Source organism: Pongo pygmaeus, chromosome 20 (genome assembly GCF_028885625.2).
Source record: "Pongo pygmaeus isolate AG05252 chromosome 20, NHGRI_mPonPyg2-v2.0_pri, whole genome shotgun sequence".
Classification (NCBI taxonomy): Eukaryota; Metazoa; Chordata; class Mammalia; order Primates; family Hominidae; genus Pongo; species Pongo pygmaeus.
The window spans coordinates 12,138,578-12,155,204 of record NC_072393.2 but is presented as its reverse complement, the minus strand read 5'-3'; the positions used below and the strand labels follow the sequence as shown (position 1 = coordinate 12,155,204).

The window sequence follows — 16,627 nt, the reverse complement described above, 5'->3', positions numbered from 1 at the left end:
TCAGGGTCTTGTCCTGTTGCCCACACTGGAGTGCAGTGATACCATAATAGCTTACTATAGCCTTTACTGGCTCAAGTGATCCTCCTGCCTCAGCCTCCTGAGTATCTGGGACTATAGACCACAATGCCCAGCTAATTTTTTGCTGTTGTTGATATGTGGTCTCGTTATGTTGCCCAGGCTGTTCTTGAACTGCTGACCTCAAGCTATCCTCCTATCTCCACTTCTCAAAGGATTGGGATTACAGGAGTGAGCCCACAGCCTAGGTCACATTTACATATATGTTTTTTGATCAAATATTCTAAAAATAAATGAATTTGGTCCTGGACTTAGTTCTTTGTTTTACTTATTTTTAATATATTGTCATATTCTAAGATTGTCTAGAGAGACACTGTTTTGTCTTGTAAGTACAAATTACCTGAATTTTCTCCTGGGGTTTTGGTACTCATATTCAATGTTCTGGTCTTTCCAACTTTTTCCTAAAATATAGACACAGAAAAATAGTCCTGAGGCATTATAAAATTGTGAAAAAATTATTAGATTCTATGCCCATGATTTATTGCAGCCATACCTCATTTATTCATCAAAGTATTTCCTGTCTATGTTCTAAATCACTCAATAGCATTCATGAGCTAGAAACACTGGTTCACTAATGGACTGAGGGGAGGAATACTGTCATCCTTACCTATAGAGGTCAGGTTCCTGAAAGTTTCCAGCATCACTTCCCTGTAGAGTTTCCTCTGGGAAATATCCAGCAAAGCCCACTCCTCCTGGGTGAAGTTCACAGCAACATCATCAAAGGCCACTGGGTCCTGAAACATCTCACATGTGTAGAGGAGGATAGGTGAGAGTGACAGCACTGGGGGCCTAGACTCTATTCTCAAGAAGTTCTCAGGATGCTGTGGACTCCAAGTGTCATCAGATCCCTTTCTCCCTGTGTATACTTACTTTCTTCCATAAAGCAACATTTTTTTCACTCTTGTTGCCCAGGCTGCAGTGCAATGGCGTAATCTCGCCTCACTGCCGGGGTTCTAGCACTTCTTCTTCCTCAGCCTCCTGAGTAGCTAAGATTACAGGCATGTGCCACCATACCTGGCTAATGTTATATTTTTAGTAGAGACAGAGTTTCTCCATGTTGGTCAGGCTGCCGACCTCAGGTGATCTGCCTGCCTCAGCCTCCCAAAGTTCTGGGATTACAGGCATGAGCCACCATGCCCGGCTAGCAGTTGTTTTTTTTTCAAGACAGCGTCTCCTTCTGTTACCCAGGCTGGAGTGTAGTGGCACCATCTTGGCTCACTACAACCTCTTACTCCTGGGTTCATGCAATTCTCATGCCTCAGCCTCCTGAGTAGTTGAGACCACAGGCATGTGCCACCACACCTGGCTAGTTCATAAAGCAATTGTGATGCTAGAACTGAACAAGGGTAAAGCCACAGCAGGATAGGAAATGTATTTACTCATCCCAGGGAGAAAAGTGAGTTGCCTGGGCTCACTTTTGTTAACAAAGTTAACATTAGCAGTCCTGAGGCTGTGTATCCTTGAAAATGCCTGTTCCCAAAGTGTAATCTTTGATGATATTGTCAGAGGAAGCACATAGGTAGCTAAGAGCAGGAGGGGGAGCACCTGGGAAATCCCACACCCCCAGGGACCACCCAAATCAGGCATGCTAGATATAAGCAGAGAGGAGGGGAATCACCTAGGTAGAAAGAAACTTCCATTATGATGCCCAGGAATCATTCACTTTGCAGTTATCCTGTCAGAATGTAGCTAGATAGATGCTGATAGGGCAAAGGGGACATTCCTAAGCAAAACCTGGCACCGTATGTACACAAGAGGGCAAACAAGAAACTCCTAAGAGATACCCAGGTGTCATAAGCACAGATTTAACCACTATACGAACTTCCTGAGGTGGCAGTAATGAGCAATGCAGCCACCCACATATCCATTGATGGCTGAATGGATAAACAAAATGTGGTAAGCATATACATAAAATGGGATACTATTTGCTCTTAGAAAATGACATCTTAGCCAGGCATGGTGGTTCACGCCTGTAATCCCAGCACTTTGGAAGGCCGAGGTGGGCGGATCACCTGAGGGTTGGAGTTCAAGATCAGCCTGACCAGCATGGAGAAACCCCATTTCTATTAAAAATACAAAATTACCCGGGCATGGTGGCGCGTGCTTGTAAACCCAGCTACTCGGGAGGCTGAGGCAGGAGAATTGCTTGAATCTGGGAGGTGGAGGTTGTGGTGAGCCAAGATTGCACCATTGCACTCCAGCCTGGGCAACAAGAGTGAAACTCCTATTCAAAAACAAAACAAAACAAAAAAAAAGAAAAAGAAAAAATAACATCTTGGCCTAAACTACAACATGCATGAAACCTCAGGATAATTGAAAAAAGCAAAACACAATAGAATTCATCTTAGAGAACTTATGTAGATTTGTCAAACTATCTCAACTGTACCTGTAAAATTTCTTAAGCTGATAAGTTTTACATTTTGTTTTAAGATAAGTAATGATAATAAATCATGGTAGCAGCCAGGCATGGTGGCTCACGCCTGTAATCCCAGCACTTTGGGAGGTTGAGGCGGGCAGATCACTTGGGGTCGGCAGTTTGAGACCACTCTGGTCAACATGGTGGAACTCCATCTCTAAAAAATACAAAAATTAGCCAGGCATGGTGGCATGTGTAGTCCCAGTTACTTGAGAGGCTGACGCGGGAGAATCATTTGAACCTGGGAGGCAGAGGTTGCAGTGAGCCGAGATCGTGCCACTGCACTCCAGCCAGGGCAACAGAGTGAGACTCTTAAAACAAACAAACAAAACACCATAAGAATGTCCTAATAGAGGCAGAAAAGGCATCTGGCAAGCCTTAACCAATTTATGCCTAGTGTTCCATTTTTGGAACGCTAAGAATGTGGGAGTTGTTTATATCCTACTGCTTAAGGTCATGGCCAAAGTCTTATTTTTCACACGTCGGCAATTCAAAAAAGTGCAACCTCCGGCATAAATAAGTTAATATCTCCTCATGATTAAAAATGCTCAATAAACTAAATATACAAGAGAAGATTCCATAAGATGACAAGAGAGGCACTAGGAACATAGAAAAATCTACTATAAAGACATGTATTAAAAATGCAAAGCCGGAGGCCAAGGTGGACAGATCATTTGAGCCCCACAGTTCGAGACCAGCCTGGGCAACATAAGGAGACCCCGTCTCCATAATAAAATAAAAAATTAGGCATGGTAGCACAAAACAAATGGTATTGAAACAACTGAATTAGCAAATGCAAAGAAATGAATTAGACACAGAACTGTACCTTTTACAAAACTACTTCCTAATGAATCATTTACTTATATGGAAAATGCAAAACTCACAATTTCACACTTGTCAAAACCAAGACGACCTTGGATTTGGCAATAAGATTTCACACACAACACAAAAAGCATGATCTGTGAATGAGAAAATCGATAAATTGGACTTCATTCAAAACAAAAATGTTTTGGAAAAGACTCTGTTAAAAGAATAAAAAGACAGGCAGCAGACTGGGACAAAATATTTGCAGAACACCTATCTGATCAAGGACTGGTACCCAAGAGGTATGAAGAACTCCTAAAATTCTATTAAAAAAACCAACCGATCAAAAAATAAGCAAAAGGCCGGGTGCGGTGGCTCATGCCTTAATCCCAGCACTTTGGGAAGCAAAGACGGGTGGATCACCGACGTCAGGAGTTTGAGACCAGCCTGACTAACAAGGTGAAATCCCTTCTCTAGTAAAAATACAAAAATTAGCTGGGCCTGGTGGCGTGAGCCTGTAATCCCAGCTACTCAGGAGGCTGAGGCAGGAGAATCGCTGGAAACCAGGAGACAGAGGTTGCAGTGAGCCGAGATCGCGCCACTGCCCTCCAGCCTGGGTGACATAGTCAGACTCAGTCTCAAAAAAAAAAAAAAAAAAAAGCCCAATCTTTCCAAGTATACCTACCTCTAAAGAATGTAATTATGGCAAACAAACATATGACAGGATGCTCTACATTACATGTTATTAAAGACCAAATGAAAACAGGCCGGGCGCAGTGGCTCACGCCTGTAATCCAGCCCTTTGGGAAGCTGAGTCAGGTGGATCACCTACGGTCAAAAGTTTGAGACCAGCCTTGCCAACATGGTGAAACCCTGTCTCTACTAATAATATGAACAGCGGCCATGCGTGGCAGCGTACACCTGTAATCCCAGTTACTCGGGAGTCTGAGTCAGGAGAACACTTGAACCCAGGAGGCAGAGGCTGCAGTGAGCTGAGATTGCGCCACTGTACTCCAGTCTGGGCAAAAAGAATATGAAACTCTGTCTCCAAAGAAAAAAAAAAGGAAAAAAAAAAAAAAGCACTAGTAAGTATCTGGTAGAGTAGTTAAAATCCAAAACACTGACACTTCCAAATGCTGGAGACAGTGAACTCTCCTTCACTAGGGATGTGAATGGAAAATTCTACAGCCAATTTGGAAGACAGTCTGAGGAGCTCTGAAGAAAATAAGCATGGTCTTACTGATTCAGTAGTCTCATTCCTACATATTGACCCAAATGCACTGAAAACTGATGTCCACACAAAAGTCCTCCCACAAATGTTTTTAGCGGCCTTACTCATAACTGCCAAAAACTAGAATCAAACAAGGTGAGTCTTAAAAAAAAAAATAGACAAGGTCTCACACTGTATCTACCAGGCTGTTCTCTAACTTCTGGCCTTAAGCAATCTTCTCACCTCAGTCTCCCATGTGCTGGGAACTCAGGGATGAGGCATCACACCAGGCTCAAGATGAGTCTTTCAATAGATGAATAAAGAAACAAACTATGGTAACATCCGTACAATGGAATGTTACTCAGTAATGAAAGAAAATGAGCGGCTGGACATGGTGGCTCACAAGTGGAATCCAGGCACTTTGGGAAGCTGAGGCGGGAGGATCACCTGAGCTGGGGAGTTTGAGACCCCATCTCTCACAAAACAAAAATCTTTAGATAAAGAAAGAAAAATTAAAAATAAATGAGTTGTCAAGCAACAAAGGTATCAAGAGACCTTCAATGCATATATTTACATGAAAGAGGCAAGTCTGAAATGGCCACTTACAGCATCATTCCAAATATGTGATATTCTGGAAAATGCAAACTCTAGAGGCAGGAACATCATCATTTGTTGCCAGGGATAAACAGGGGTGGCAAAAGAGGGAGGGGAGAGCTATGATTAGGAGGAGCACAGGGGATTTTGAGGGCAGTGAAACGCTTCTGTGTAAGACTGTGATGGTGGATACATGACACATGTAGTTGTCTTAAACCACAGAACACAAAGAGTGAAGCCTAATGTAAAAGATGGACTTCAGGTAATAATAACATTGGCTTCTTCAATTTTCATCATGTTCACATGTAATATGTTCTTGCACAAGTTGTAGGATACACTACACAAATTCAATATGGTTATTTTGGTTTAAAACAATTTTTTTTTTTGAAACAGGGTCTTGCTATGTTGCCTAGGCTGGCCTCCAACTCCCGAGTCCAAGCTATCCTCCTGCTTTGGCCTACCTAAGTGGTAGGATTACAGGTATGAGGCTCAGCACCTGGCCAGTCAAGATGTTTAAAATAGTGGGAACTATGCTGGGCGCGGTGGCTCACGCCCGTAATCCCAGCACTTTGGAAGGCTGAGGTGGGCGAATTACGAGGTTGGGAGTTCAAGACCAGCCTGGTCAATACGGTGAAACCCTCTCTCTACTAAAAATACAAAAATTAGTTGGGTTTGTTGGTGTACGCCTGTATTCCCAGCTAATCGGGAGGCTGAGGCAGAAGAATTGCTAGAACCCAGGAGGCGGAGGTTGCAGTGAGCCGAGATCATGCCACTGCCCTCCAGCCCGGGCAACAGAGCGAGATTCTGTCTCAAAAAAAAAAAAGAAAAAAAAAAAAAAGCTGGGGGGAACTATGAGCCTGGAAGAAAAATGAGGGAACTCTGTGGATTATCTGCTCAATGTTTTGGGGAAACAACCACTGTTCTAAATAATAAAATCCATTAAATAAGAAAGTGAATTAACTATCATTCCATATAAGGTTCATAACTGAGTAAAAATAAAATCCGATATGAAATATCACATATTGGTTATCATTTGCATAAAAAACATGCAAAAATAAAACATACTGATGAGGATGCGTACCCAGGTTGTGAAAGTATAAGGAAAAGTAAGGCAGTTATCTTATTCCCAATACTGTCTCCATCATTATTTGGATTAATTGTGCAATTCTTTTATGTATTTTGTGCATATGTAATATTTTTAGTAAGATTCTAGAATGCACACTTTATACAGAAATAACTATCAGTGAATTTTAATTATCAGCAACAATCTGCTGAATATAATTTTTAAAAGACAGCATACTTAATTGAAACTAATTTTTTTCTTTTTTCTTTTCTTTTTTTTTTTTTTTTTGAGATGGAGTCTCGCTCTGTCACCCAGGCTGGAGTGCAGTGGCGCCATCTCGGCTCACTGCAACCTCCGCCTCCCGGGTGCACGCCATTCTCCTGCCTCAGCCTCCCGAGTAGCTGGGACTACAGGCATCCGCCACCACGCCCGGCTAATTTTTTATATTTTTAGTAGAGGCGGGGATTCACCATGTTAGCCAGGATGGTCTCGATCTGCTGACCTTGTGATCCCCCCACCTCGGCCTCCCAGAGTGCTGGCATTAGAGACGTGAGCCACCACACCTGACCCTTTTCTTTTTTTTTTTCAAACAGGGTCTCATTCTGTTGCCCAGGCTGGAGTGTAGTGGTGCAATCATAGCTCACTGCAGCCTTGAACTCTTAGGCTCAACAGATCCTTCTACCTCAGCCTCCTGAGTAGCTGGGACTACAGGCACACATCACAGTGACTAGGTAATTTTTTGTATAGGCAAAGTTTGCCATGTTGCCGACGCTGGAATAATCTCTTTATTTTTATTTTTATTTTTTTGAGATGGAGTTTCACTCTTGTTGCCCAGGCTGGTGTGCAATGGTGCGATCTTGGCTCACCGCAACCTTGGCCTCCCGGGTTCAAGTGATTCTCCTGCCTCAGCCTCCCAAATAGCTGGGATTATAGGCATGTGCCACCAGGCCTGGCTAATTTTGTATTTTTAGTAGAGACAGGGTTTTTCCATGTTCATCAGGCTGGTCTTGAACTCCTGACCTCAGGTGATCCACCTACCTTGGCCTCCCAAATATTGGGATTACAGGCATGAGCCACCATGCCCAGCCACTAATTTCTATTAAAACTAATTTTCTTGAAGTCCAAAAAAGTCTCAGGAAGGATATAAAATGATTATTATGCAAAAAGTCTACAAAGAAAAACATCAATATAAAATGAAATAAATGGAAAAATGTCATGTGTCCTTAAAAGGAGATTAAATAGCACTATGATGTAACCTTTCTGAAATATGACTACAGTTATATTTTAGTCCATGAAATTTACAAGGCAGTTTGTTTTATTCACTAATATTAAGAAAAAACTACTTCTAAAAACTGAAATACAACACAATGACTAAGAATAGCCAAGATGCTCTATAGAATACGGTTGGGGGAGGTTATGGCATGAATATTTGCATCACTCCAAAAAAACACACATTAATAACCTACCCCCCAATATAGTATTAAAAGTTGACATCTCTGAAAAGTAATTAGGATTAGATGACAGCATAAGAGTCGATCCTTTCTAGACGAGATTAGTCTTTCTAGATGAGAAGACACAGGAGAGCTGGCTTCCTCTCTTTTCTGTCACGTGAAGAAACACAAGAAGATGACCATCTGCAAACCAGGAAGCGGGCCCTTACCATACACTAGATCTGCCAGCTCCCTGAACATGGATTTCACAACCTCAAGAACTGCCAGAAATAAATGTTTATTCCTTAAGTCATCCAGTCTATGGCAATTTGATATAGCAGCCCAAGATGACTAAGATAGACAGGCAATATACCCACTAAACACTGCAGCTTTGAACGCTATACTAATTAAGAGAAAATGGTATTATTAGAGAGATGGAAAGATAGACCAATGGAAAACAGCAAATTGTGAAACCAGGGCATCTTTTTTTTTTTTTTTTTTTTTTTAATGGAGTTTCGCTCTTGTTGCCCAGGCTGGAGAGCAATGGTGTGATCTCGGCTCACTGCAACCTCCACCTCCCAGGTTCTCGTGATTCAGAGAACCTGTTTCAGCCTCCCGAGTAGCTGGGATTACAGCCATGCGCCACCATGCTTGGCTAATTTTGTACTTTTAGTAGCGACGGGGTTTCACCATATTGGTCAGGCTGATCTTGAACTCCTGACCTCGGGTGTTCCACCCGCTTCAGCCTCCCAAAGTGCTGGGATTAAAGGCATGAGCCACCGTGCCCAGTCTGGGCATCTGTTTAAGGTAATGTGAAACTATGACAAACCAGGTATTGCCAGCCAATGATACAAGTGGTGAACACTTAACAGAAAAAGCAAGGACAAATGGTTATCTACAGGAGAATAATCAGTTTACTACCCATCATCTCCATATACAATAATTTAATTAATTCTGGAGTTGCCTGTTATACCGAGTTCTTATAATCATATGTTACCTTAGCATGCATTTTCTTTATGGATTTAACTTTCTCATAACAAGAAAACTTTATTCAAACTCAACAGAGTTTCTAGTTCTCCACTTTCTCCCAGTTCCTCCATGTGGTCAACTCACATATCTTTCTTACACGACTGCATTCTGGTGACCATCTCCCTGTGGGACAGCTAGATATAACCAATTTGACTTGTTCCACTAACCCTTACACCCCATACGGATGGCACAAACCACCTCTTAATCACAGTACGACTTCACAGAACTAGTGCCTGCTTGCTCTAAATCCACCAGAAACAACTCCCTGAGCGACATCTCCTTGTTCCATTCCCTGGACCCTGAGAAAAGCTTTGGCCCACAGGTCCCTAACTGTCTTGCTCCCCACCTGCTGGTTGAAATGTGCATCCTGGATGTTCCCCCCAACTCTGTGTTGCTCTCATCTCAGCACAGCTCAGCAGTGCTGCCCTCATCTCCTAGGACTGTGAGCCATGCACTGTATGTCATGGGCTTTGTTGAGTTGCCTCTTCCGTGTCTTACCTGATCTATGCAATCATTCTTGGATTTGGCTCTAGTGACAAATGCAATGTAAAGTTAACTTGAAACACTCAAGCGGCAATCTATGAACAATTTTTTACAAGGGACAAGCCCACAGAGGGGCAATACTGGCTGGAACACAGTGATGTCTGACTCGTGTGTCAGCACAGGTCACCCTATCACATGAGACATCTCTCTACCCCCATCCTGCTCACCAAAGCGCTCATGACTACTTTCCACCAACACCACACTATGCCCCCCTGTGAACCTCAATTTCATATTTCTGATTTGCAGGCTACTGGTCCACCCCATTGGGGTGGGCTTTCCTTGTCTTTTGGGGTTTTGTCTTCCTTCACAGTTGACACAATCCAGAGGACAGGAATCATTTCTCCTTTCCCTCAACAGCACCATCCAACTGGCTGACCAGCCATGTGTCTCCAACTTATGAAAACTGGGACTGGGAAAGAAAAGCTGAGCATCTCAAGGGGTTGGCTATCTAGATGCAGAGTATACTAGGAGTCTCCTTCCATCATAAGGCATTCAGCTGCTTTCTTGGGAGTCCCCATTCTCCTACCTCAGTCTGTCCCCTGGGAGGAGTGACTCAGGGGCTGATACTAGACCCTCCAAGAGACATGGCAGCTGTGGGCATATAAGGTCACCCCAATTCTGCCACCCAGGACCAAGAAAACATAGGAGAGTGTGCTGAAGACACAATACTCTTCGAAGTTTCCAAAGGGGAGCCTCAACCAAAAGACAATCTGATAAGATATCTGTTTTTAGGCCAGGTGCGGTATCTCACGCCTGTAATCCCAGCACTTTGGGAGGCCAAGGCGGGTGGATCACGAGGTCAGGAGATGGAGACCATCCTGGCTAACATGGTGAAACCCTGTCTCTACTAAAAGGCGCCTGTAGTCACAGCTACTCCGGAGGCTGAGGAAGGAGAATGGCGTGAACCAGGGAGGCGGAGCTTGCAGTGAGCCGAGGTCGCGCCACTGCACTCCAGCCTGGGCGACTGAGCAAGACTGTCTCAAAAAAAGAGATCTCTGTTTTTAGGATAGATGAAAGGAGGAGACGCATACAAATTTTCACACGGGAGTGTCTGGTGGTGATTCTCTGAACATTTCACATGAGAGGAAAGGAGAAGTGCTCAATGACTATTTCCCACCAATACGGCATTGTGTCCCCTGTGTACCCCCATGTATATCTTGCTTTGCAGACTATTGCTCCACTATGTTGCAGTGGCTTTTCCTTGTCTTTTGGGATATTTCTCCCTTCACAGTTGAGACAATCCAGAGGACAGGAATCATTTCTCTTTTTCCTCAATAGCAACATCCGATTGGCTGACTGTTTATGTGTCTCCAATTAATGGAAACTGGAGTTGGGAGAGAGAAGTTCAGCATCCCAAGAATTGGTTATCTAGATGAAGAGTATACCAGGCATCTCCTCCACCATAAGGCATTCAGCTGCTGCCTCGGGAGGCCCCACTCCCCTAAGGCACTGATACCCACTAGACCCTCCAGGAGACATGGCAGTTGTGGGGATCTTGCGTCAGCCCCAGGCAGTTCTAAAACCCCAAACCAGGAAAAGATAGGAGGGTGTACTGAAGACACATCACCCTGTACAGTTTCTAGAAAGGAACCTCATCCCAAAGACATCCTGATAAGGTGTCTGTGTCTAGGAAAGAAAAGGAGGAGAGGCAGAAAGGATTTTTTCGGGAAAATGTCTAGTGGTTATTCTCTGCTTTCCTCTCATGTGAAATGTTCAGAAACAGATTTCACTGCAAGCCCTTGAAGAGTTAGGCATGGTATGAGGGTGGAAGATTTGAGGCCCTGCATCCCATATATTTGGAAAATGCCAGGGTAAAACAGTCTCCCTGGAGATTGTGGAAAAATTTAAATAGAAAACAATGAGACTGAACTGTATGCAGTGTCCGAAGGTCCTACTTAAAGACCCTGAAATCAAATTTAAATACAACTCTTCAAAATTACTAATTTATAGGGAAACAAAATTTATGCTTAATCAGGCAGAATCCACCAATTAACCTCTGATTACATAACTAGAAAATTTCTACCAAAGTCAGGCCAGGCAAGCTGGCTTATACCTGTAATCCCACCACTTTGGGAGGCCAAGGTGGGTGGACCACTTGAGGACAGGAGTTCGAGACCAGCCTGGCCAACGTGGTAAAACCCCATGTTTACTAAAAATACAAAAATTAGCCGAGTGTAGTGGCACATGCATGTAATCCCAGCTACTTGGGAGGCTGAAGCAGGAGAATTAGTTGAACCCAGGAGGCAAAGGCTGCAGTCAACTGAGATGGTGCCACTGCACTCCAACCTGGGCTACAGAGTGAGACCCTGTCTCAAAACAAACAAACAAACAAAAACAAAGTAATTCAAATATTTAAGCTGGTGGATCTCTATCTTGAAGCAATGCGATCATGGGATTGAGTCACATAACACACAGCTTTTACATAGCCAGCTGGAACTCTCCTTTCCCTGATTACAGATTCGCCTTCTTTCTTACCTATACTGTTTTGTAAAATGTTGTAAATGACTGAGGGAAACGGGAAAGACCCTTTCCCTCTTCACTTTTTAAAAATTTATTTAATATGATTTTTCACAATTGAGATGGTGTCTCACTATGTTGCCCAGGCTGGTCTTGAACTCCTGAGATCAAGCCATCCACCTGCCTCAGCCTCCCAAAGTGCTGGGGTTACAGGTGTGAGCCATCCCACTGGGCCCCTCTTCACTACTGATCTCTATAGTAGACTAACTTCCCTCTTAACTTTCTCACACAAAGACTTCATGGTTATCACATTGTCTTCAGCTGGAATGTTAAATTCACTCTTTTACATTGAAAAGGAAATAAAAACCAGCTAGAAAGAAAAGAAAACAAGCGCTGGGGGAAAAAAGCAAACCCTAACGAATTAAGTTGTTAGCCAGGTGCACTGGCTAACGTCTGTGATCGCAGCACTTTTGGAGGTCAAGGAAGCAGGACTGTTTGAGGCCAGGAGCTAGAGACCAGCCTAGGCAACATATCAAGATGCCACCTCCGTAAAAAAAAAAAAAAATCAGCCAGGCGTGCTGGTGTGCGACTGTAGTCTCAGCTACTTGGGAGGCGGAGGTGCTTGAGCCAGGGAGGTCAAGGCTGCAGCAAGCCATGATCGCACCACTGCTCCAGCCTGGGCCACAGAACAAGACATTAGCTCAAAGAAAAAAATAAAATTAAATTATTGTACCTCATACATCAGCCTTCTACGGAAAATGCAATCCTATTATATTTATTTGCCATTTCCCTATACAAGTGTTAGGGAAGCAGGTGCCTAGGGGAGCCAGAGTAACACCAATTTAAGTTCAGCTCCATCTTGAAACTAGCAAGAAACACTCCTTGCCAGTCACAACCCGTGATCATAAAATGTTTCCCATGAAGAAAACAGCCTGAAGATGCCTGCAAGTATCCTTACACTCCCACAACGACAGAATGTCCCGATGTCCCAATACCCATAACAATATGTGCTTTCAAGATAATTACAGTTGTTTTAATGCACTTGGGTGCTAACATGTAAAGGGTAGTTTTCTTTAAATCAACAGAGTAATAAATTTTGTGATGCTGTTAGCCCACATGCAGGTAGGCACAGCTTAGTTTAGTCTTTACATAGAGAAGACTCCTACATAAGAAAAACTTAGTGCGTTCCTCCACTTGCTTTATGAGGATGCTGTACTCTGTAACAGAGAATCACTCTCTTCCTTCCTTCCTTCCTTTCTTCTTTCCTTCCTTCCTTTTCTTTTTCTTTCTTCCTTCCTTCCTCCTTCCTTCCCTCCCTCCTTCCTTCTCTCCCTCCCTTCCGTTCTTTCTTTTCTTTTTTTTTTTTTTTAAATAGAGACAGGGTCTCACTGCGTTGGCCAGCTGGGTCTTGAACTCTTGCCTCCCGAGTACATGGGACTACAGGTGCAGGCCACCACAACCGGCTAATTTTTGTTATTTTTGGAAAAGATGGGGTTTCCCTATGTTGCCCAGGCTGGTCTCGAACTGCTGACTAGAAGTGATCCTCCTGCCTTGGCCTCCCAATGTGCTCGGAAAACAGATCTAAGCCATCATGCGGGCCCAGAGTAGCTTTCAACAAACTCCCTTCACACTGCACTTTGTGACTCGTCTTGAATTTCTTCCTGTGTGAGATCCAAGAACTCTCTTGGGGTCTGATCAGGACCTCTTTTCCTGGTAATATAAGCAAGAACTCAACTTCTAATTGTAGAGTACTGAGTCCATTTCTCTGGAGTCTGTTTTTTTTTTTTCCTGAATGGGCCATTGCTATCTTTCTGCTTGAATAAACTCTTCAAACTGAAATCTGAACCTTTGAATTACTTCGGGTTGGCAAGTCCAAATAAGGCAACTGCATCTCTGCAACCAATCAAGCATTTATCTGGTTTGTCTCCTCATGTACCTTATAAAAGCCGAGCCTTCAACCTATCAACTAAAAATAAAAATATACCTTCTGGCCTGGCGAGGTGGCTCACATCTGTAATCTCAGCACTTTGGGAGGCCAAGGCGGGTGGGTCACTTGAGGTCAGGAGTTCGAGAACAGCCTGGCCAACATGGTGAAACCCCATCTCTACTAAAAACACAAAAATTAGGCGGGCGTGGTGGTGCATGTGGGGAAAAGAAAGAGAGATCAGATTGTTACTGTGTCTATGTAGAAAAGGAAGACATAAGAAACTCCGTTTTGGTATGTACTAAGAAAAATTGTTCTTCTTTGAGATGCTGTTAATCTGTAATTTTAGCTCCAACCCTGTGCTCACAGAGACCTGTGCTGTATTGAATCAAGGTTTAATGGATTTAGGGCTGTGCAGGATGTGCCTTGTTAACAATATGTTTGCAGGCAGTAAGTATGCCTGGTAAAAGTCATCGCCATTCTCCACTCTCTGTTAACCAGGGGCACAATGCACCGCGGAAAGCTGCAGGCACCTCTGCCCAACAAAGCCTGGGTATTGTCCAAGGTTTTCCCCCCACTGAGACAGCCTGAGATCTGGCCTCGTGGGAAAGGAAAGACCTTACCATCCCCCAGCCTGACACCTCTAAAGGGTCTGCGCTGAGGAGGAGTAGTGAAAGAGGGAGGCCTCTTTGCAGTTGAGATAAGAGGAAAGCGTCTGTCTCCTGCTCGCTCCGGGGGAATGGAATGTCTCGGTGTAAAGCCGACCATTCATTCTATTCTGAAATAGGAGAAAACCGCCCTGTGGGAGGCGAGATATGCTGGCAGCAATACTGCTCTGTTATTCTTTGCTACGCTGAGATATTTGTGTAAAGTGAAACATAAATCTGGCCTACGTGCACATCCAGACACAGTAACTTTTCTTGAATTTATTCATGATACAGGTTCCTTTGCTCACATGATTCCCTGCTGACCTTCTCCCCATCACCCTGTTGCTCTGCCACACTCCCCTCGCCAAGATAGTAAAAATAGTGATCAATAAATACTGAGGGAACTCAGAGACCAGCGCCGGTGCAGGCCCTCGCATGTTGAGTGCCGGTCGCCTGGGCCCACTGTTCTTTCCCTATACCTTGTCTCTGTGTCTTATTTCTTTTCTCAGTCTCTTGTCTCTACCTGACAAGAAATACCCACGGGGTGGAGGGGCAGGCCCCCTTCAGGTGCGTGCCTGTAATCCCAGCTACTCGGGAGGCTGAGGCTAGAGAATCGCTTGAATCTGGAAGGTGGAGGTTGCAATGAGCCGAGATTGAGCCACTGCACTCCAGCCTGAGTGACAGAAGGAGACTCTGTTTCAAATAAAAACAAAAACCAAGTACCTTCCCAGGTAAGTGAAGTGACTGGCTCTTGGCCAAGGGAACCCCCAAAAAACCCTGAAAATTGAGTGCCTCGGTATGACAGGATGGGAGGTGAGACAGGCCTCCTTATACCCTCTCCCTTTAGGAGTTTAGATGCAGCAACTGACGCACATTCATGTAAAAACAGACATTATCAGACTGGAAAAACAGACTCCTTGTGGCAAGAAGATACCAAATTACAAACAAGACCTAAGGCCACGCAAGGCAAGGGTAAGTCACACCTTAGAATTCATAAAATCTAGAGAAACACGTCTGTTTTTTGGCTGGGATGGAATCAAGTGGCAGATAACATACCCCCTTCCTTCAGCATTCCTTCCTACCTCCTCCAAACTTTAGACAAAGCTTCACACTCTCAACCAACTGCCACCTACAGAATCCCTCAACCACCTGTGCCTTCTAACCCCCCTTCCACAGGTCCCGCCCTTTCTGTTTTTCGTTTCTGTTTTGTTTTTTTTTGAGACAGAGTCTCACTCTGTCGCCGAGGCTGGAGTGCAGTGGCACTGTGTGGGCTCACTGCAACCTCCGTCTCCTGGGTTCAAGTAATTCTCTTGTCTCAGCCTCCCGAGTAGCTGGGATTACAGGCGTCCACCATCAGGCCCGGCTAGTTTCTTTTTTATATTTTTAGTAGAGACGGGGTTTCACCACGTTGGCCAGGCTGGTCTTGAACTCCTGACCTCAGGTGATCCGCCTGCCTTGGCCTCCCAAAGTGCTGGGATTACAGGCGTGAGCCACCGTGCCCGGCCAGGTCCCGCCCTTTCTGCCAAAGGAACTTACACCTTCCAGGCACTAATTCATGATTTTCCCTGCAATTCCTGTCTCTCTAAAATGAATAAAACCAAACTGTCTTGAGCCGCCTCGGGACCACTTACTCCAGGCTGCTTGGGGTTGTTTTTCCCTCGGCCAAGGTCTCTCCTGTTCGACTCCGAATAAATTTCTTTATTTTACATAGTTTGGCTTTTTCCTTTGACAAACCACAAGCCAGGACTGGGTGTGTCTCATTCGTGAATCGCTGTTTGCTCAAATGAACTCTTTGTTAACGTTCCTCAGTTTAATTTTTAACAGGAGAAAAAGTGGACACTGGGGGCCTCACAGACCGCTGCTCCTCCCACGCACGAACCCCACACCCGAGTCGGGATCACCCATATGACCCTCTCGTGGCCCCCGCACAATCTGGGTAGACGCGTGGCTGCGGGCGCGGAGCTGCCCAGAGAGGGCTCGGGAACCGCAGGCGCCGCGCAGGGACGGAACAGGACGCCTGGTGTCCCGGCTGCCGGCCCAGCCATACCGAGCAGCCGAGGGGACCGAGGGCCGAGCGACTCCAGGAGGACTCGGTCCCAGATCCCAAAGTCGCCCGCAGGAAGGCCCGGGTCTCGCCACAGTCGGTTCCGGTCGGTCCAGGCAGCCCCTCCCCCGTCTCACGACACCCGGCCCCAGACACGCACCATTTCCTGGCTTTCAGATGTCCCGGGGTCCTCTCTACAACTCCTGTGACTACAGCAGGGCATAGCGTAGGTGACAGAGCGACAGAAGCCTGGGTAAAGGAACCAGGTCCCTCTCGGGGCTGGAAAGACCGGATCCTAACCGCGGCCCGCGCAGGGACAAAGGTGCGGGAAGGAATGCGACCCGCTCCGTGTCTGGATGAACAGTGGGCACGGAACCGCCCCAGTGCCTCT

General features: G+C 45.0%; 1 protein-coding gene across 5 annotated transcripts in view; it reads right to left on the bottom strand.

The window, feature by feature from the left end:
- Positions 1–16,627, bottom strand: part of LOC134737528 (zinc finger protein 69) — a 30,682-nt gene extending 14,055 nt beyond the window's left edge. For 2 of the 5 annotated variants that reach the window (XM_063657886.1, XM_063657884.1), the window contains exons 1-3: positions 16,397–16,601; positions 683–767; positions 416–476 (exon numbers count right to left, since the gene is read on the bottom strand). In XM_063657886.1, coding sequence (XP_063513956.1) covers positions 416–476; positions 683–767; positions 16,397–16,459 — 209 coding nt within the window. In that variant the 5' untranslated portion in view covers positions 16,460–16,601. Of the gene's footprint in view, positions 1–415; positions 477–682; positions 819–16,396 lie in introns of all 5 variants that reach the window. The other 3 variants (XM_054464047.2, XM_063657883.1, XM_063657885.1) reach the window with 3 other exon arrangements.